Source organism: Salmo trutta, chromosome 12, assembly GCF_901001165.1.
Source record: "Salmo trutta chromosome 12, fSalTru1.1, whole genome shotgun sequence".
NCBI lineage: Eukaryota > Metazoa > Chordata > Actinopteri > Salmoniformes > Salmonidae > Salmo > Salmo trutta.
Window position 1 is genome coordinate 47,650,941 of NC_042968.1, and position 22,517 is coordinate 47,673,457.

At 47.4% G+C, this 22,517-nt stretch overlaps 1 protein-coding gene across 3 annotated transcripts in view; it reads left to right on the plus strand.

Moving 5' to 3' along the window:
- LOC115203660 (Golgi apparatus protein 1) overlaps window positions 1-22,517 on the plus strand; it is a 69,309-nt gene that overhangs the window by 2,919 nt on the left and 43,873 nt on the right. For all 3 annotated transcript variants that reach the window (XR_003880218.1, XR_003880217.1, XM_029768566.1), the window contains exons 2-6: window positions 8,886-8,915; window positions 11,557-11,643; window positions 12,725-12,940; window positions 19,615-19,818; window positions 21,692-21,763. Coding sequence is in view for 1 of the 3 variants with exons in the window: in XM_029768566.1 (XP_029624426.1) it covers window positions 8,886-8,915; window positions 11,557-11,643; window positions 12,725-12,940; window positions 19,615-19,818; window positions 21,692-21,763 (609 nt within the window). In the remaining 2 variants the exon portion in view is untranslated. The remainder of the gene's footprint in view (window positions 1-8,885; window positions 8,916-11,556; window positions 11,644-12,724; window positions 12,941-19,614; window positions 19,819-21,691; window positions 21,764-22,517) is intronic.

A 22,517-nucleotide genomic window follows, 5' to 3' on the forward strand; every position in this document is an offset into this window, starting at 1 on the left:
GACACTCTTCTGATACTGAGTACCCTATAGAGTAATGAGAAGAATGCAAATGAATTCATACACCTTTAATTTATACACCTTTAATTCATACACCTTTAATTCATACACCTTCAGCCAAATACATTTAAACTCAGTTTTTCACAATTTCTGATATTTAATCCTAGTTAAAATTCCTTGTCTTAGGTCAGTTAGGATCACCACTTTATTTTAAGAATGTGAAATGTCAGAATAATAGTAGAGAGAATGACTTATTTCATCACATTCCCAGTGGGTCAGAAGTTTACATAAACTCAATTAGTATTTGGTAGCATTGCCTTTAAATTGTTTAACTTAGGTCAAACGTTTCGGGTAGCCTTCCACAAGCTTCCCACAATAAGTTGGGTGAATTTTGGCCCATTCCTCCTGACAGAGCTGGTGTAACTGAGTCAGGTTTGTAGGCCTCCTTGCTTGCACAAGCCTTTTCAGTTCTGCCCACAAATTTTCTATAGGATTGAGGTCAGGGCTTTTTGATGGCCACTCCAATACCTTGACTTTGTTGTCCTTAAGCCATTTTGCCACAACTTTGGAAGTATGCTTGGGGTCATTGTCCATTTAGAAGAGCCATTTGTGACCAAGCTTTAACTTCGTGACTGATGTCTTGAGATGTTTCTTCAATATACCCACCTAATTTTCCATCCTCATGATGCCATCTATTTTGTGAAGTGCACCAGTCCCTCCTGCAGCAAAGCACCCCCACAACATGATGCTGCCACCCCTGTGCTTCATGGTTGGGATGGTGTTCTTCGGCTTACAAGTCCCCCCCTTTTCCTCCAAACATAACGATGGTCATTATGGCCAAACAATTCTATTTTTGTTTCATCAGACCAGAGGACATTTCTCCAAAAAGTAGTGTCTTTGTCCCCATGTGCAGTTGCAAACCGAAGTCTGGCTTTTTTATGATGGTTTTGGAGCAGTAGCTTCCTTACTGAGCGGCCTTTCAGGTTATGTCGATATAGGACTCATTTTACTGTGGATATAGATACTTTTGTACCTGTTTCCTCTAGCATCTTCACAAGGTCCTTTGCTATTGTTCTGGGATTGATTTGCACTTTTCGCACCAAAGTGCGTTCATCTCTAGGAGACAGACAAGCCATGACATAATTTTCTGGAATTTTCCAAGCTGTTTAAAGGCACAGTCAACTTAGTGTATGTAAACTTCTGACCCACTGGAATTGTAATACAGTGAATTATAAGTGAAATAATCTGTAAAAAATTGTTGGAAAAATTACTTGTCATGCACAAAGTAGATGTCCTAACCAACTTGCCAAAACTATAGTTTGTTAACAAGAAATTTGTGGAGTGGTTGAAAAACGTGTTTTAATGACTCCAACGTAAGTGTATGTAAACTTCCCACTTTAACTGTATAGTGGTGTTTCCTATAGTCGGCTGTACAGTTTAGCCCCAAATGACACCATAGTATTCCCTACGTAGTGCACTATATAGGGAATAGGGTGCAATTTGGGATGTACATATCCAGCCTTCTTTCCCCTGTCGTCCTGGATTTGTACCATGTCAGTCTTAGGATTGGTTCTGAACAGGTTCCCGGCATTGACTAGCTCAGATCGGCCATCTTGATTTCCTGTCTGTTTCTGAATCAGAGAGTGACAGGACTGCTGGTGACTCATGTCATGAACTGGCTCCCCTGGGCTGTAGTAAGGTAGTGATGACAACCATACAGCCTTTCAGAGATGAGATGAGAGAGGAAGATTCTTTAGGTTGTTGTATGGCTGGGTTTTCTAAAGATGTTACTGAGCAGCGTGGGGACATCTGGAGCATCCAGGGAGGAGAGGAGAGGGGAAAGGAGGGGAGAGGAGAGGAGAGGAGAGAGATTCTTTAGGTTGTTGTATGGCTGGGTTTTCTAAAGATGTTACTGAGCAGCGTGGGGACATCTGGAGCATCCAGGGAGGAGAATATCACCCCCTTGCAAATCAATTTATAACATTTTGGACACGTGTTTTTCTGGATATTTTTGTTATTCTGTCTCTCACCGTTCAAATGAACCTACCATTAAAATTATAGACTGATCCTTTCTTTATCAGTGGGCAAACGTACAAAATCAGCAGGGAATCAAATACTTTTTTCCCCCTCTGTATACTACTAAAACACTTGAGTGTCTCCCTTGATCATAGGTCCTGGCAGAGTTGAGCAGACTCAGGACAACTGAGCTTTGGAGGAATACGCAGATTTAAAGAGGAGTCCGTAATTTGCTCTCTAATGATCATGAATTTATTACTGCTGAAGTGAAAGTCATCCTCTCTTGGGGAATGCTACTTTTCAGTTAGCTTTGCGACAGTATCAAAAATACATTTTGGATTGTTCTTATTTTCCTCAATTAAGTTGGAAAAATAGGATGATCGAGCAGCAGTGAGGGCTCTTCGATACTGCACGGTACTGTCTTTCCAAGCTAATCGAAACCCATTTTTGTACGCCGACTTCCTTGGGTAAGTGGAGGGAGTCTGGAAGGGCATCTAGGAATCTTTGGGTTGTCTGAGAATTTATAGCACGGCTTTTGATGCTCCTTGGTTGGGGTCTGAGCAGATTATTTGTTGCGATTACAAACGTTATAAAATGGTGGTCCGAAAGTCCAGGATTATGAGGAAAAACATTTTAAGATCCACAACATTTATCAGACTTAGTCGATGATAGCTTTTTGGAGTGGGTCTTTGGACTTTTTTCCATGTGAATATTAAACTCACTGAGTTGACGAGGCTCCGAAAGCCATAGATCTGCCATGACTACAAGGTCCGATAGGAATTCTGGGAACTCAGTGAGGAACACTGTATACGTCCCAGGAGGTCTGCAAACAGGCGCTATAAAAAGTGATTGAGTAGGATGCATAGATTTCAGGACGAGAAGCTCAAAAGACGAAAACGAAATTTGCTATTGTAAATGTTATCCCCCGTGCGGGATGCACGGGGGATATGGTCACTAGTGTAACCAGGAGGTGAGGCCTTCTCCGCTATGCAATCTGGTTTCAGAGCTGGTCATGGGTGCACCTCAGCCACGCTCAAGGTCCTAAACGACATCGTAACCGCCATCGATAAGAAACAATACTGTGCTGCCGTTTTCATTGACCTGGTCAAGGCTTTCAACTCTGTCAATCACCACATCCTCATCGGCAGACTCAATAGCCTTGGTTTCTCTAATGACTGCCTCGCCTGGTTCACCAACTACTTCTCTGATAGAGTTCAGTGTCAAATCAGAGGGCCTGTTGTCCGGACCTCTGGCAGTCGCTATGGGGGTGCCACAGGGTTCAATTCTTGGGCCAACTCTTTTCTCTGTATACATCAATAATGTCGCTCTTGCTGCTGGTGAGTCTCTGATCCACCTCTACGCAGACGACACCATTCTGTATACTTCTGGCCCTTCTTTGGACACTGTGTTAACAACCCTCCAGACGAGCTTCAATGCCATACAACTCTCCTTCCGTGGCCTCCAACTGCTCCTAAATACAAGTAAAACTAAATGCATGCTCTTCAACCGATCGCTGCCTGCACCTGCCCGCCCGTCCAGCATCACTACTCTGGACGGTTCTGACTTAGAATATGTGGACAACTACAAATACCTAGGTGTCTGGTTAGACTGTAAACTCTCCTTCCAGACTCACATCAAACATCTCCAATCCAAAATTTAATCTAGAATTGGCTTCCTATTTCACAACAAAGCATCCTTCACTCATGCTGCCAAACATACCCTCGTAAAACTGACCATCCTACCGATCCTCGACTGGCGATGTCATTTACAAAATAGCCTCCAACACTCTACTCAACAAACTGGATGCAGTCTATCACAGTGCCATCTGTTTTGTCACCAAAGCCCCATATACTACCCACCACTGCGACCTGTACGCTCTCGTTGGCTGGCCTTCGCTTCATACTCGTCGCCAAACCCACTGGCTACAGGTCATCTACAAGACCCTGCTAGGTAAAGTCCCCCCTTATCTCCGCTCACTGGTCACCATAGCAGCACCCACCTGTAGCACGCGCTCCAGCAGGTACATCTCTCTGGTCACCCCCAAAGCCAATTCCTCCTTTGGCCGTCTTTCTTTCCAGTTCTCTGCTGCCAATGACTGGAACGAACTACAAAAATCTCTGAAACTGGAAACACTTATCTCCCTCACTAGCTTTAAGCACCAGCTGTCAGAGCAGCTCACAGATCACTGCACCTGTACATAGCCCATCTATAATTTAGCCCAAACAACTACCTCTTCCCCTACTGTATTTATTTATTTTGCTCCTTTGCACCCCATTATCTCTTTCTACTTTGCACTTTCTTCTACTACAAATCTACAATTCCAGTGTTTTACTTGCTATATTGTATTTACTTAGCCACCATGGACTTTTTTTTTGCCTTTACCTCCCTTATCTCACCTCATTTGCTCACATTGTAAATAGACTTATTTATCTACTGTATTATTGACTGTATGTTTGTTTTACTCCATGTGTAACTCTGTGTTGTCGAAATGCTTTGCTTTATCTTGGCCAGGTCGCAATTGTAAATGAGAACTTGTTCTCAACTTGCCTACCTGGTTAAATAAAGGTGAAATAAATAAAAATTTAACACAGTCAATTCATCAGGTTTAAGCCATGTTTCAGTCAGGCCAATCACATCAAGATTATAATCAGTGATTAGTTCATTGACTAGAACTGCCTTGGAAGTGAGGGATCTAACATTAAGTAGCCCTAGGATGGAGTCCATCACTCCTCAACAGGCCAGGCTTGGTCCTGTTTGTGGGTGAGTCCCAGAAAGAGGGCCAACTATATCTAAAAATTATATCTTTTGGGAGGGACAGGAAACCGTTTTCAACCAGTGATTGAGACTCTGCTGTAGAGCTCACCACTCCCCCTAACTGGTAGGGGGCCAGAGACTCTCTGCTGTAGAGCTCACCACTCCCCCTAACTGGGAGGGGGCCAGAGACTCTCTGCTGTAGAGCTCACCACTCCCCCTAACTGGGAGGGGGCCAGAGACTCTCTGCTGTAGAGCTCATCACTCCCCCTAACTGGGAGGGGGCCAGAGACTCTCTGCTGTAGAGCTCATCACTCCCCCTAACTGGGAGGGGGCCAGAGACTCTCTGCTGTAGAGCTCACCACTCCCCCTAACTGGGAGGGGGCCAGAGACTCTCTGCTGTAGAGCTCACCACTCCCCCTAACTGGGAGGGGGCCAGAGACTCTCTGCTGTAGAGCTCACCACTCCCCCTAACTGGGAGGGGGCCAGAGACTCTCTGCTGTAGAGCTCATCACTCCCCCTAACTGGGAGGGGGCCAGAGACTCTCTGCTGTAGAGCTCATCACTCCCCCTAACTGGGAGGGGGCCAGAGACTCTCTGCTGTAGAGCTCATCACTCCCCCTAACTGGGAGGGGGCCAGAGACTCTCTGCTGTAGAGCTCATCACTCCCCCTAACTGGGAGGGGGCCAGAGACTCGATGCCGACACATCTTTCTGCCATTTCTGTTGCTCTTGGTGACCTCTGACCTCTGTTTCATCCTAATATGGTTGGTGCCAGATTGAGTTGGCCAGGTCATCAGTCCTATCCAGGTCATCCCTTCCTGTCCAGGTCATCAGTCCTATTGGAATCATCCCTTCCTGTCCAGGTCATCAGTCCTATTGGAATCATCCCTTCCTGTCCAGGTCATCAGTCCTATTGGAATCATCCCTTCCTGTCCAGGTCATCAGTCCTATTGGAATCATCCCTTCCTGTCCAGGTCATCAGTCCTATTGGAATCATCCATTTCTCTTCAGCTGCAGGAGATGTATACAGTAGCAGTTGAACACAGTACCGGTTGGACACACCTACTCATTCAAGGGGTTTTCTTTATTTTTACATACAAAAACCCTTAGTTTTCTTTCGTCAGTCGTGCTGTGCCATTTTTCTTAGAGGCCAAGCGGTGAGAACTGGTATAATGTTCATTAAAGTAGAAGATAATTTGTCTTCTGGCTCTGATAGACACATTGGTAGATTGGTTCATATGTTTCTATGTAACAGAAGTGGCCTCTTGTTCCTTTGTCTCAATGTGATTAGTGTCTGGTTAACAGAGGGCTTCACCTCTAGAACACCCTGTTGTGGACCCTGGCCTCTAGAACACCCTGTTCTGGACCCTGGCCTCTAGAGCACCCTGTTCTGGACCCTGGGCTCTAGAGCACCCTGTTCTGGACCCTGGGCTCTAGAACACCCTGTTCTGGACCCTGGCCTCTAGAACACCCTGTTGTGGACCCTGGGCTCTAGAACACCCTGGTCTCTCGAGCACTGTCGTGACGTTGTATTAGTTAATGTGACGACTGTTGCTCATCGAATGATTAACGGTTTATAATTGCGTGATTAAATGAATTAAGCAATGAATCAAGCAATTATTAACTCATTAACCTGGGGCACCATGGGAACATTGTTTTGATTGAGTTTCTATTTCCCAAATTAACTCAAAGGATATCAGAATATCGATTTTACAACAGTCGCTAAATTAATCAATTTCCTCTACAGTCTCATTCTGAACGTCGCATAATCCGGGAATCTGCACGGACCCGGGCTTTACCAATGAATTTACCACACCGATCTTAGTTGATTATTTATTTACTAGCAAGCTAAAATGATGATAAAAATACACATACACAAAACACAGTCTAGCTATTGATTAGGACTTAGTATAACGGGCCAACACACTATGGCGCGTGTTACCCAAAATGGGGATTTAAAAGAGAGAGAAACAAAGGAAGTACACGAGAGAAATATACATTTGGGTTCATTTGTCAGCCATGCTTATTTAACTAGCCTTGCCCCGAACTGTCGCTCTTATGGGTCAGAATATAATGATGTAATTACGTGTTGGAGTTCTCAGGTGGGAAGCTCCGCGTGGGTCGTTTAGGCTTCTAAATGACGCACTTCTCCGGCGCAACTCTCTGGTTGTCCTCACGATGTCAGTGTCCTTCTTGGCTTAGTGGTCTGATCCCTCGCGGTCTTCTGAGGACAGACAGCTCTGTAGCTCAGAGCTCACAGCGTCGGACTCGAACGGTGAAGATACCACGATTTGATAGAGAGTGGAGACTGGGTGGTTCGGCTTGAATTCACCCGCTTAGACACAACTACTCGTCCGTAGCTCGTGTAGAAAAAGATTTCTTTGTCTTCAACCTTGTGTTTCGTTTTGGGGTTCGTCGACTTTGCTAGACCTTAGCTGCAGCTTGGGGTCAATTAGTCTGATATGTTAATTCTTCACTCTCCTGTCTTATACCCTCGGGTCAGAAGTGGGTGTAACCGCCTTTAGGGCAATTCTCTGGGCGGACCAAGTAAAGGGGCAAGGCTTAGATTTGACTAAAAATCCAATTTTAGACACTAACTTCACATTTCATCTTTACCAAAACATTCTGTTTGATTTGGATATATTCCACACAACGTACAATGTATAAACATCAGGCATATACTGGGAAAACTCTTAAAGGTACAATGTTTTCATAATAACGTCATCTCTTAACCTTTAAAAACAACACAAAAGTTACATACATTTTAATATTCCACCTCTCGTCATGACCACCATTGTGGCTGACGGAAACCATTGTTCCAAAGTCCCTTTATTGCATGTTTAATGTTCTGAGGCCAGTTCTCCATTGTTAGGACAAAGGAATTTCTCTGTGGCCTAAGGTTTATTATGGGCATGAAGTGTCATAAAACCCCCACATCTTCAGACCCCTAGATCTCTCCTCCTCTTTTGGGGGTTTGGGAGATAATCTGTACGGTGGTGGTCTCCTGTACCCTGACCTGATCAGGACAGTCATGACAGCACCCTGTTCTGGACCCTGGCCTCTAGAACATTCTGGCCTCTAGAACACCCTGTTGTGGACCCTGGCTATCCTCTTGACTTGACAGATACACTCCTGAGATACAGTTCTCCCTGAGTCACTCTCTGGTCGTACTCGCCTCAACCCCCGTCGTCCTGGGTACCTACACCCAGCCCACCGAGTCCTCGACCCCCGTCGTCCTGGGTACCTACACCCAGCCCACCGAGTCCTCGTCGTCCTGGGCACCGACACCCAGCCCACCGAGTCCTCGACCCCCGTCGTCCTGGGCACCGACACCCAGCCCACCGAGTCATCGACCCCCGTCGTCCTGGGCACCGACACCCAGATGTGTATGTGGTCTGAGAACATCCACCCGGACCTTGTTTTCAGGCAGTGTTGCAGTTGTCAGCTCTTTACTCTGCAGGACAGATCTAAGCCCTAACTAATGGTTCCTCTGCAGGACAGATCTAAGCCCTAACTAATGGTTCCTCTGCAGGACAGATCTAAACCCTAACTAATGGTTCCTCTGCAGGACAGATCTAAGCCCTAACTAATGGTTCCTCTACAGGACAGATCTAAGCCCTAACTAATGGTTCCTCTACAGGACAGATCTAAGCCCTAACTAATGGTTCCTCTACAGGACAGATCTAAGCCCTAACTAATGGTTCCTCTACAGGACAGATCTAAGCCCTAACTAATGGTTCCTCTGCAGGACAGATCTAAGCCCTAACTAATGGTTCCTCTGCAGGACAGATCTAAGCCCTAACGAATGGTTCCTCTGCAGGACAGATCTAAACCCTAACTAATGGTTCCTCTACAGGACAGATCTAAGCCCTAACTAATGGTTCCTCTAAGACAGATCTAAGCCCTAACTAATGGTTCCTCTACAGGACAGATCTAAGCCATAAGTAATGGAGTTCACATGTATTTATAACCGCCAGCTCAACAACACTAAGACGGCTTCAATAAAAACCAGTCGGGGGTGAAGTTGTGGAGGGGGTGTGTGTGTGGTCTCATCTTCAGTAAAGACTGAGTAGAAAGCGTCTTGATCATGGAGTCTAATACCTGTGTTTCTCTCTTCCAGGAAACAGAGATTGCTGTCGACTGCAACCATGTAAGTTCTCCTCTCTCTGTGTCTCGCGCTCTCTCTCTCTCTCTCTCTGTCTCTGTCTCTCTCTCTCTCTCTGTCTCTCTCTCTCTCCTTCCTCGCCACCCCCCCCCCCCCTCATCTTGACACAGTGTTCCCCATCGACGCTTTTGAAGTCTGTCACAGCTCTGCCAAGTCACACGTACAGGATGAGCGGTGACGGCAGGAGAAGACCTCACCCTCCAGGAGGTGACAGCATCTTCACATGGCAGGAGAAGACCTCACCCTCCAGGAGGTGACAGCATCTTCACATGGCAGGAGAAGACCTCACCCTCCAGGAGGTGACAGCATCTTCACATGGCAGGAGAAGACCTCACCCTCCAGGAGGTGACAGCATCTTCACATGGCAGGAGAAGACCTCACCCTCCAGGAGGTGACAGCATCTTCACATGGCAGGAGAAGACCTCACCCTCCAGGAGGTGACAGCATCTTCACATGGCAGGAGAAGACCTCACCCTCCAGGAGGTGACAGCATCTTCACATGGCAGGAGAAGACCTCACCCTCCAGGAGGTGACAGCATCTTCACATGGCAGGAGAAGACCTCACCCTCCAGGAGGTGACAGCATCTTCACATGGCAGGAGAAGACCTCACCTCCAGGAGGTGACAGCATCTTCACACGGCAGGAGAAGACCTCACCTCCAGGAGGTGACAGCATCTTTCACACGGCAGGAGAAGACCTCCCCCTCCGGAGGTGACAGCATCTTTCACGCGGCAGGAGAAGACCTCACCCTCCGGAGGCGACAGCATCTACACATGGCAGGAGAAGACCTCACCTCCGGAGGTGACGGCATCTTCACGAGGCAGGAGAAGCACACCACTTGGCGGTGTAGTTCAGTCGATGTGGAGCCTAACTAACGTGCAGAGATGGTATGATTTGTGAAGAGGCCAAGCTGTCCTAGTTGTGGCTGCTGGATGTTAATACGATCACTACAGTTCGTTGTGGTCGTTCAGGAAGTATTCAGACCCTTTGACTTTCTACACATTTTTGTTATGTTAGACTTATTCTAAAATGGATTAAATCGCATCCCCCCTTTCATCAATCTACACACAATACCTCTATAATGACAAAGCAAAAACAGATTTTTTGAAGTTTGTGCAAATGTGTAAAGAATAAAAACCTGAAATGATATGAGTATTCAGATCCTTTACTCAGTACTTTGTTGAAGCACCGTTGGCTGTCTATAAACCCCTCTCGCTCAGTTTTTATTTTTTTATTTTTAATACATTTGCAAACATTTCTAATAACCTGTTTTCACTTTGTCATTATGGGGGTATTGTGATGTCATTATGGGGTATTGCGATGTCATTATGGGGTATAGTGATGTCATTATGGGGGTATAGTGATGTCATTATGGGGGTATTGCGATGTCATTATGGGGGTATTGCGATGTCATTATGGGGGTATTGCGATGTCATTATGGGGTATTGCGATGTCATTATGGGGTATTGCGATGTCATTATGGGGTATTGCGATGTCATTATGGGGTATTGCGATGTCATTATGGGGGTATTGCGATGTCATTATGGGGGTATTGCGATGTCATTATGGGGTATAGTGTGTAGATTGATGAGCAACATTTTTTTATTTAATCCATTTTAGAACAAGGCTGTAACATAAACATTTTTGGAAAAGGGGTGTTTGGGTCGGCCGTGGAGGTGAGGGGTGTTTGGGTCGGCCGTGGAGGTGAGGGGTGTTTGGGTCGGCCGTGGAGGTGAGGGGTGTTTGGGGTCGGCCGTGGAGGTGAGGGGTGTTTGGGTCGGCCGTGGAGGTGAGGGGTGTTTGGGTCGGCCGTGGAGGTGAGGGGTGTTTGGGTCGGCCGTGGAGGTGAGGGGTGTTTGGGTCGGCCGTGGAGATGAAGGGTGTTTGGGTCGGCCGTGGAGATGAAGGGTGTTTGGGTCGGCCGTGGAGGTGAGGGGTGTTTGGGTCGGCCGCGGAAATGAGGGGGTTCATGTTCTCCCAGAGGGCTTGGTAACATGGATCAGCTCTCTTCCTGCCAGGGAAAGAATCGCAGACGGCTAGTGATTCAACCCCTCAAGCTGCTATCTCTCTGTGTGTCACTGTCTCTCTCTGTGTGTCACTGTCTCTCTCTGTGTCACTGTCTCTCTCTCTGTGTGTCACTGTCTCTCTCTCTCTGTGTGTCACTGCTCTGTCTGTCTCTCTCTCTCTGTGTGTCACTGTCTCTCTCTCTCTCTGTGTGTCACTGTCTCTCTCTCTCTCTCTCTGTGTGTCACTGTCTCTCTCTCTCTCTCTCTCTCTGTGTGTCACTGTCTCTCTCTCTCTCTCTCTCTCTCTGTGTGTCACTGTCTCTCTCTCTCTCTCTCTCTCTCTGTGTGTCACTGTCTCTCTCTCTCTCTCTCTCTCTCTGTCACTGTTAAACCACTCTCTCTCTCTCTCTCTCTCTCTCTGTGTGTCACTGTCTCTGTCTCTCTCTCTCTCTCTCTCTCTGTGTGTCACTGTCTCTCTCTCTCTCTCTCTCTCTGTGTGTCACTGTCTCTCTCTCTCTGTGTGTCACTGTCTCTCTCTCTCTGTGTGTCACTGTCTCTCTCTCTCTGTGTGTCACTGTCTCTCATGGTCTCCCTCCTTCTTCCCTCCTTCTTCCTTCCAGTTGCTATGGAACTACAAGCTGAACCTGACAATGGATCCCAAGTTTGAGTCTGTGGCCATGGAGATCTGCAAGAGTACTATCACTGAGGTTAGTCTGACACACACACACACACACACACACACACACGGCAACATGTCTATATGGCTGCAGAGCTGTACCATGAGCCAGATCATGTCAGTCTGTTGTTGCTAGACATTGACAGGGTCCTAAATGGCACCCTGTCCCCTAGAGGGCGCTGCCTGTCCCCTAGAGGGCGCTGCCTGTCCCCTAGAGGGCGCTGCCTGTCCCCTAGAGGGCGCTGCCTGTCCCCTAGAGGGCGCTGCCTGTCCCCCAGAGGGCGCTGCCTGTCCCCCAGAGGGCGCTGCCTGTCCCCCAGAGGGCGCTGCCTGTCCCCCAGAGGGCGCTGCCTGTCCCCCAGAGGGCGCTGCCTGTCCCCCAGAGGGCGCTGCCCGTCCCCCAGAGGGCGCTGCCCGTCCCCCAGAGGGCGCTGCCCGTCCCCCAGAGGGCGCTGCCCGTCCCCCAGAGGGCGCTGCCTGCCAGGTCCTCTACTCAGCCAGGTCCTCTGCTCAGCCAGGTCCTCTGCTCAGCCAGGTCCTCTGCTCAGCCAGGTCCTCTGCTCAGCCAGGTCCTCTACTCAGCCAGGTCCTCTACTCAGCCAGGTCCTCTGCTCAGCCAGGTCCTCTACTCAGCCAGGTCCTCTGCTCAGCCAGGTCCTCTGCTCAGCCAGGTCCTCTACTCAGCCAGGTCCTCTGCTCAGCCAGGTCCTCTGCTCAGCCAGGTCCTCTGCTCAGCCAGGTCCTCTACTCAGCCAGGTCCTCTACTCAGCCAGGTCCTCTACTCAGCCAGGTCCTCTGCTCAGCCAGGTCCTGTAGCCATCAGCCTTTTCTTCTCTTCCACTGGATGTTTTTAAAAGGACAGGTTGTCATAGAGACGATAGAACTTCATCCAATCCATTATAAAACACAGCGTTTTGTTACAGGTTTTAACTCCTCTCAAATCCGATCCTACTATTCCATCCTATTAACAACAGTCTGTTTTTAACGTCGCCTTAGTGGTGTGTGTGTGTGTGTGTGTGTGTGTGTGTTGTATTCCACCTCTGTCTCTCCCCCCCCCCCCCTCAGATTAAGGAGTGTGTATTTCACCTGTGTGTGTGTGTGTGTGTCCTCAGATTAAGGAGTGTTCGGAGGAAGAGCGTGGGAAGGGTTACCTGGTGTCCTGCCTGGTGGATCACCGTGGTAACATCACGGAGTACCAGTGTCACCAGTACGTCACCAAGATGACCTCTGTCGTCTTCTCAGACTACAGACTCATCTGTGGCTTCATGGACCAGTGTAGAGAGGACATCAACGCGCTACGCTGTGGAAGCATCAACGTTGGAGAGAAGGTGAGATGGGAGAGAGTGTGTGTGTGTGTGTGTGTGTGTGTGTGTGTGTGTTGTTGTTATAGAGATACTCATAGAGAGGAAGGGGCTGAGCCACCCCCCGTCGTCTCTCTGGGTTGTCTAGTTATTTTGGTTTGGGTCTCCTTCATAGTGCAGGTCTGTACTGAAGGATTTATCGTGTGGTTCCCTGTAGCTCATTTGGGTCCCAATCGAACCCACAACCAGGGTTGTGGGTTCGATTCCCACGGGGGGCCAGTACAAAAAAATAAAAAATAAATGCATGAAATTAAATGTATGAAATGTATGTATTCACTACTGTAAGTCGCTCTGGATAAGAGCGTCTGCTAAATGACTAAAATGTAAATGTAAAAATGTGTTCGTATAGGTTGGATTACCAATGGTGTTTTTGTTCTTCACTGGTTGGCCCTTTTTTTTTATAGATATGGGTCTTTATCAAGATGGGATTTGTTTCTTAAGTTCTTTGTGGATCTGTGTAATCTGAGGGAAATATGTGTCTCTAATATGGTCCTACATTTGGGCAGGAGGTTAGGAAGTGCAGCTCAGTTTCCACCTCATTTTGTGGGCAGTGTTGCACATAGCCTGTCTTCTCTTGAGAGCCAGGTCTGCCTACGGCAACCTTTCTCAATAGCAAGGCTATGCTCACTGAGTCTGTACATAGTCAAAGCTTTCCTTAAGTTTGGGTCAGTCACAGTGGTCAGGTATTCTGCCTACTGTGTACTCTCTGTTTACGGCCAAATAGCATTCTGGTTTGCTCTCTTTTTTTGTTAGTTCTTTCCAATGTGTCAAGTAATTATCTTTTTGTTTTCTCATGATTTGGTTGGGTCTAATTATGTTGCTATCCTGGAGCTCTGTGGGGTCTGTTTGTGTTTGTGAACAGAGCCCCAGGACCCGCTTGCTTAGGGGACTCTTCTCCAGGTTCATCTCTCTGTAGGTGATGGCTTTGTTATGGAAGGTTTGGGAATCACTTCCTTTTAGGTGGTTGTAGAATTTAACGGCTCTTTTCTGGATTTTGATAATTAGCGGGAATCGACCTAATTCTGCTCTGCATGCATTATTTTGTTTGTCCCATTTTGTGAATTCTTGGTTGGTGAGCGGACCCCAGACCTCACAACCATAAAGGGCAATGGGTTCTATAACTGATTCAAGTAGTTTTAGCCAGATCCTAATTGGTTTGTCTAATTTTATGTTCCTTTTGGTGGTGTAGAAGGCCCTTCTGGTCTTGTCTCTCAGATCGTTCACAGCTTTGTGGAAGTTACCTGTGGTGCTGATGTTTAGGCCGAGGTATGTATAGTTTTTTTTGTGTGCTCGAGGGCAACGGTTCCCAAACTTTTTATAGTCCCGTACCCCTTCAAACATTCAACCTCCGAGCTGTACCCCCTCTAGCACCAGGGTCAGCGCACTCTCAAATGTTGTTTTTTGCCGTCATTGTAAGCCTGTCACACACACACACACACTATACAATACATTTATTAAAACATAAGAATGAGTGTGAGTTTTTGTCACCACCCGGCTCGTGGGAAGTGACATAGAGCTCTTATAGGACCAGGGGCACAAACAATAATAATCAATAATTTTGCTCTTTATTTAACCATCTTACATATAAAACCTTATTTGTTCATCGAAAATTGTGCATAACTCACCACAGGTTAATGAGAAGGGTGTGCTTGAAAGGATGCACATAACTCTGCAATGTTGGGTTGTATTGGAGAGAGTCTCAGTCTTAAATCATTTTCCACACCCAGTCTGTTCCTGTATTTAGTTTTTATGCTAGTGATGGCCGAGAATCCACTCCCACGTAGGAACAATGACCCCGTTTGTCAGCGTTTCCAGATGATCCTCCTGATGAAGCAGGTCCTCCACCTGCTGAATCTGGAACGCTCAAAATAAACATCTGTATTAATGACAATTTTAAATTTGGTAGCAACAAGGGGGGGGGCTTGATAGTCCAGTGAAAATGGCGGAGTGTTTATGTGGTGTATATCTGAAAATGAGCAGCTGACATCTTAAGGTTTTTTTTTGTTGTTAATAAATGTGAGACAGGTTCCATGTACAGGAAGACAGGAAGACAGGAAGACAGGAAGAGAGGAAGAGAGGAAGACAGGAAGACAGAAGAAGAACAACAGAACGGTTTAATTACCTCTGGTTATAGACACTTTAAGCAGCAATAAAACTTCCACGGCCTGTTCCTCGGACAGCGAACCCTTGATCAGCTCTCTGAAAGTAAAGAAAATAGCCTCTTTTGTTGTTGTTGTTGTAGATATGAAAACAATAACTGAGATACGGCCGTTCAGTCTAAAGTAGCAGATGTCATTTTCAGGATACGTCAATACAGCACAGAAAGCTTAATGCCAGACTGGTATTGTGGTTGTTCATTAGGTGATGGGGAGATATGCAATATTGTAAATACAAAATAATATACTGACCTTCCTTGAGAATCCATCTATACCGCTAAAGATGACACTGTATCTTGGGGAAAAAAAGCATTGGGATTAAAAGTGAAATGTTTAATTTTTTTAACCTGCTTCATTATTAATGTGTTACCAGTTGATAAAGAACAACTCCCATTTCATACAATATTGAACATTTGTCTTTGAATAAGTAAGAATAAAAAAAGTTAAATTACTTCTTAGATTTGATGGAGACTTTATACATCTTTGTACCTTTTTTATCAATTTATGATTTGTATCAATGTAGACGGGAGAAGGAACAGAGTATTTTTGCAGAGCAACGCAGCGAAGCTGGATCATTCTGGCAATGATACCTGCACCATCTACACACTGCAGACTCCCTGACTCTTCTCTCCGACGAGGCTCCCGGCCTGACTCTTCTCTCCGACGAGGCTCCCGGCCTGACTCTTCTCTCCGACGAGGCTCCCGGCCTGACTCTTCTCTCCGACGAGGCTCCCGGCCTGACTTTTCTCTCCGACGAGGCTCCCGGCCTGACTCTTCTCTCCGACGAGGCTCCCGGCCTGACTCTTCTCTCCGACGAGGCTCCCGGCCTGACTCTTCTCTCCGACGAGGCTCCCGGCCTGACTCTTCTCTCCGACGAGGCTCCCGGACTGACTCTTCTCTCCGACGAGGCTCTCGGACTGACTCTTCTCTCCCACGAGGCTCCCGGACTGACTCTTCTCTCCTACGAGGCTCTCGGACTGACTCTTCTCTGCCAAGGCTTCCTGACTCTTCTCCATTGTACACGATGGCCCATTGCTCTGAGACTTCCTTTGACCATTCTAAAGCCCGCATGGGGCATCCTTGCCTTAATGGCCCTGACTTTCTGGTCTAACTCTTCATCTGACATATCAGAATAACATTCCCTGACAGACATATTGTGTTCTTTCACCCAGCTGTAAACAAAGCAAACCGTTACACTGTCATGAAATATGATTATATATCCACTATGAAACTAATAGGACATGGCCTGCTTATGAGTTGCCATGAAAGAAAGTTAGATTCATTCAACTGAAAATGGCGAGAACAGGTGTTCTAGCTAAATGCTTTTGGTTAGCTTGAGAATAATAATTGCATAATTTATCATTCTAGTGTGTGTGTGTGTGTGTGTGTGTGTAATATAGTAGAATATTATGAACCGACACTGAATCGTAGGAACTAACTACTAGCTATGTAGAAGATGGAAGGAAGAACTCCCAGTGCTGTTTACCTGAGATGACATCATCACACAGTCCTTCTTCGTTGGTGTTGGAAGGAAGAACTCCCAGTGCTGTTTACCTGAGATGACATCATCACAGTCCTTCTTCGTTGGTGTTGGATGGAAGAACTCCCAGTGCTGTTTACCTGAGATGACATCATCACAGTCCTTCTTCGTTGGTGTTGGATGGAAGAACTCCCAGTGCTGTTTACCTGAGATGACATCATCACACAGTCCTTCTTCGTTGGTGTTGGAAGGAAGAACTCCCAGTGCTGTTTACCTGAGATGACATCATCACACAGTCCTTCTTCGTTGGTGTTGGATGGAAGAACTCCCAGTGCTGTTTACCTGAGATGACATCATCACACAGTCCTTCTTCGTTGGTGTTGGAAGGAAGAACTCCCAGTGCTGTTTACCTGAGATGACATCATCACAGTCCTTCTTCGTTGGTGTTGGATGGAAGAATTCCCAGTGCTGTTTACCTGAGATGACATCATCACAGTCCTTCTTCGTTGGTGTTGGAAGGAAGAACTCCCAGTGCTGTTTACCTGAGATGACATCATCACAGTCCTTCTTCGTTGGTGTTGGATGGAAGAACTCCCAGTGCTGTTTACCTGAGATGACATCATCACACAGTCCTTCTTCGTTGGTGTTGGAAGGAAGAACTCCCAGTGCTGTTTACCTGAGATGACATCATCACAGTCCTTCTTCGTTGGTGTTGGATGGAAGAACTCCCAGTGCTGTTTACCTGAGATGACATCATCACAGTCCTTCTTCGTTGGTGTTGGATGGAAGAACTCCCAGTGCTGTTTACCTGAGATGACATCATCACACAGTCCTTCTTCGTTGGTGTTGGATGGAAGAACTCCCAGTGCTGCTTACCTGAGATGACATCATCACACAGTCCTTCTTCGTTGGTGTTGGATGGAAGAACTCCCAGTGCTGTTTACCTGAGATGACATCATCACAGTCCTTCTTCGTTGGTGTTGGATGGAAGAACTCCCAGTGCTGCTTACCTGAGATGACATCATCACAGTCCTTCTTCGTTGGTGTTGGATGGAAGAACTCCCAATGCTGTTTACCTGAGATGACATCATCACAGTCCTTCTTCGTTGGTGTTGGATGGAAGAATTCCCAGTGCTGTTTACCTGAGATGACATCATCACAGTCCTTCTTCGTTGGTGTTGGATGGAAGAACTCCCAGTGCTGTTTACCTGAGATGACATCATCACAGTCCTTCTTCGTTGGTGTTGGATGGAAGAACTCCCAGTGCTGTTTACCTGAGATGACATCATCACAGTCCTTCTTCGTTGGTGTTGGATGGAAGAACTCCCAGTGCTGCTTACCTGAGATGACATCATCACAGTCCTTCTTCGTTGGTGTCCGCTATAACTTCCTTTGCGTCGGAAAGAAAGGCTGAACAGTATTGGTTGGTTGTAGACAAACCGACACTCAAAAAATGACCAAAATGGAGGATGGTTGATAGTGAAATTTAAATTTGAGTTTTGTTTTCAAATACATTTGTTCTCAAATTTATGGGGAGGAATAAAATGAATAAAGTTTTGCGCTCTTTTAACAAAATAATTGATTGCAAAAAAATGTTTTACTTTGAAGCCTCGTTTTTGCTTTTATAAGAATTATTTTTGATTGAAAATAAAAGTTGCTTTCAGAAGATTATTTTATTAAATTGAAAATAAAGTTTTGCTCTCCACAAAGAGAGGGGATGGGGGGCTAATAGCTGAACAATAGATGATTCAACCTTTACTAAAGAATAGTCTAATAGCTGAGCTAGGTGTGAGTATTTTGGTCTTACTGAGATCTATTGTCAGGGCCCAGGTCTGACAGGGCCCAGGTCTGTCAGGGCCCAGGTCTGTCAGGGCCCAGGTCTGTCAGGGCCCAGGTCTGTCAGGGCCCAGGTCTGTCAGGGCCCAGGTCTGACAGGGCCCAGGTCTGACAGGGCCCAGGTCTGACAGGGCCCAGGTCTGACAGAATCTGTGCAGATGATCTAGGTGCTGCTGTAGGCCCTCCTTGGTTGGGGACAGAAGCACCAGATCCTCAGCAAACAGTAGACATTTGACTTCAGATTCTAGTAGGGTGAGGCCGGGTGCTGCAGACTGTTCTAGTGCCCTCGCCAATTCGTAGATATATATGTTGAAGAGGGTGCGGCTTAAGCTGAATCCTTGTCTCACCCCATAGCACTGAGGAAAGAAATCTGTGTTTTGCCAGTTTTAACCGCACACTTGTTTGTGAACATGGATTTTATGATGTCGTATGTTTTTCCCCCAACACTGTTTTCCATCCATTTATATAGCAGACCCTCATGCCAAGTTGAGTCAAAAGCTTTTTTGAAATCAACAAAGCATGAACACTTTGCCTTTTGTTTTGGTTTGTTTGTTTGTTTGTTTGTCAATTAGGGTGTGCAGGGTGAATACATGGTCTGTTGTACGGTCATTTGGTAAAAACCCAATTTGATATTTCTCAGTACATTGTTTTCACTGAGGAAATGTACAAGTCTGTTGTTAATGATAATGCAGAGGATTTTCTCAAGGTTGCTGTTGAAGCATATCCTGTGGTAGTTATTGGGGTCAAATTTGTCTCCACTTTTGTGGATTGGGGTGATCAGATATTGGGGAAGATACCAGAGCTGAGGACGATGTTAAAGACTAAGTATAACCAATTGGAACACTCTCTCTGCTCCTCTCTTCCTCTGCTTCCACCCTCCTCTTCATCCCCCTTACCTCACTCCCACCCTCCTCTTCATCCCCCTTACCTCACTCCCACCCTCCTCTTCATCCCCTATACCTCACTCCCACCCTCCTCTTCATCCCCTATACCTCACTCCCACCCTCCTCTTCATCCCCTATACCTCACTCCCACCCTCCTCTTCATCCCCTATACCTCACTCCCACCCTCCCCTCCATCCCCTATACCTCACTCCCACCCTCCCCTCCATCCCCTTACCTCACTCCCACCCTCCTCTCCATCCCCCTTACCTCACCCCCCCCCCCCAGGACATCCATTCACAGGGTGAGGTCATAGCGTGTCTGGAGAAAGCCTTAGTCCGAGAGGCGGAGCAACAGGACCAGGCTCATCCAATCAGAGAGGAGTGTAAGAAGAGCATCATGCGCGTAGCGGAGCTGTCGTCAGACGACTTCCACCTGGACAGATTCCTGTACTTCTCCTGCCGAGATGACCGGGAACGCTTCTGTGAAAACGTACGCTGCTCATCTTGCCTTACATAACGGTCTCCCAAATGACAATTTATCTGATGCTTCAGGTTACTGAGGACGCTGACTGGTCTCTGTTCTACAGGTTACTGAGGACGCTGACTGGTCTCTGGTCTACAGGTTACTGAGGACGCTGACTGGTCTCTGTTCTACAGGTTACTGAGGACGCTGACTGGTCTACAGGTTACTGAGGACGCTGACTGGTCTCTGGTCTACAGGTTACTGAGGACGCTGACTGGTCTCTGGTCTACAGGTTACTGAGGACGCTGACTGGTCTCTGTTCTACAGGTTACTGAGGACGCTGACTGGTCTCTGGTCTACAGGTTACTGAGGACGCTGACTGGTCTCTGGTCTACAGGTTACTGAGGACGCTGACTGGTCTCTGGTCTACAGGTTACTGAGGACGCTGACTGGTCTCTGGTCTACAGGTTACTGAGGACGCTGACTGGTCTCTGGTCTACAGGTTACTGAGGACGCTGACTGGTCTCTGGTCTACAGGTTACTGAGGACGCTGACTGGTCTCTGTTCTACAGGTTACTGAGGACGCTGACTGGTCTCTGTTCTACAGGTTACTGAGGACGCTGACTGGTCTCTGGTCTACAGGTTACTGAGGACGCTGACTGGTCTCTGTTCTACAGGTTACTGAGGACGCTGACTGGTCTCTGGTCTACAGGTTACTGAGGATGCTGACTGGTCTCTGTTCTACAGGTTACTGAGGACGCTGACTGGTCTCTGTTCTACAGGTTACTGAGGACGCTGACTGGTCTCTGGTCTACAGGTTACTGAGGACGCTGACTGGTCTCTGGTCTACAGGTTACTGAGGACGCTGACTGGTCTCTGTTCTACAGGTTACTGAGGACGCTGACTGGTCTCTGGTCTACAGGTTACTGAGGACGCTGACTGGTCTCTGTTCTACAGGTTACTGAGGACGCTGACTGGTCTACAGGTTACTGAGGACGCTGACTGGTCTCTGGTCTACAGGTTACTGAGGACGCTGACTGGTCTCTGGTCTACAGGTTACTGAGGACGCTGACTGGTCTCTGTTCTTCAGGTTACTGAGGACGCTGACTGGTCTCTGTTCTTCAGGTTACTGAGGACGCTGACTGGTCTCTGGTCTACAGGTTACTGAGGACGCTGACTGGTCTCTGGTCTACAGGTTACTGAGGACGCTGACTGGTCTCTGGTCTACAGGTTACTGAGGACGCTGACTGGTCTCTGGTCTACAGGTTACTGAGGACGCTGACTGGTCTCTGGTCTACAGGTTACTGAGGACGCTGACTGGTCTCTGGTCTACAGGTTACTGAGGACGCTGACTGGTCTCTGGTCTACAGGTTACTGAGGACGCTGACTGGTCTCTGGTCTACAGGTTACTGAGGACGCTGACTGGTCTCTGGTCTACAGGTTACTGAGGACGCTGACTGGTCTCTGGTCTACAGGTTACTGAGGACGCTGACTGGTCTCTGGTCTACAGGTTACTGAGGACGCTGACTGGTCTCTGTTCTACAGGTTACTGAGGACGCTGACTGGTCTCTGGTCTACAGGTTACTGAGGACGCTGACTGGTCTCTGGTCTACAGGTTACTGAGGACGCTGACTGGTCTCTGGTCTACAGGTTACTGAGGACGCTGACTGGTCTCTGTTCTACAGGTTACTGAGGACGCTGACTGGTCCTCTGGTCTACAGGTTACTGAGGACGCTGACTGGTCTCTGGTCTACAGGTTACTGAGGACGCTGACTGGTCTCTGGTCTACAGGTTACTGAGAACGCTGACTGGTCTCTGGTCTACAGGTTACTGAGGATGCTGATTGGTCTACAGGTTACTGAGGATGCTGATTGGTCTCTGTGTTTCTCTGTTCTTCCAGACCCAAGCAGGAGAGGGCAAGGTCTACAAGTGTCTCTTCAGCCACAAGTTTGAGGAGGCCATGTCTGAGAAGGTATGGAGAAAACCACTGATGGAGACATGTGAAGATGATTCATATCAACATGTATATTATGTGATTTATTATATACAAACATATTCCATTTCTAGATATTCCAGCATAGTCACCGCATAAACAAACCCACAGGACTGTTGGGCTGGGAGGGAGATTTGTGGTCAGGACTGTGTTGGGCTGGGAGGGAGATTTGTGGTCAGGACTGAGAATAAGAATGAAGCTACATGCTTTCAACAGTGGCTGGGTGTTGAACTAAAGGCTTTATTAAAGGGGCGGCCAACAGTGGCTGGGTGTTGAACTAAAGGCTTTATTAAAGGGGAGGCCAACAGTGGCTGGGTGTTGAACTAAAGGCTTTATTAAAGGTCATTAAAGGGGCGGCCAACAGTGAGCAGACATTTTCTTTCTCCAGCTGTAATTTTCCCCAGCTCCTATGCCATATTTGGACGTGTGTAAAAGCTCTCTTTTCATGTGACAATGACTAAAACTTCTCTCTGTCTCTCCTCCTCCCTCCCTCTCTCCTCCTCCCCACCCTCTCTCCCTCTCTCCCTCCCTCCCTCTCTCCCTCTCTCCCTCTCCTCCCTCCCTCCCTCCCTCTCTCCCTCTCTCCCTCCCTCTCTCCCTCTCTCCCTCCCTCTCTCCCTCCCTCTCTCCCTCTCTCCCTCTCTCCCTCTCTCCCTCTCTCCCTCCCTCCCTCTCTCCCTCCCTCCCTCTCTCCTCCTCCCCACCCTCTCTCCTCCTCCCCACCCTCTCTCCT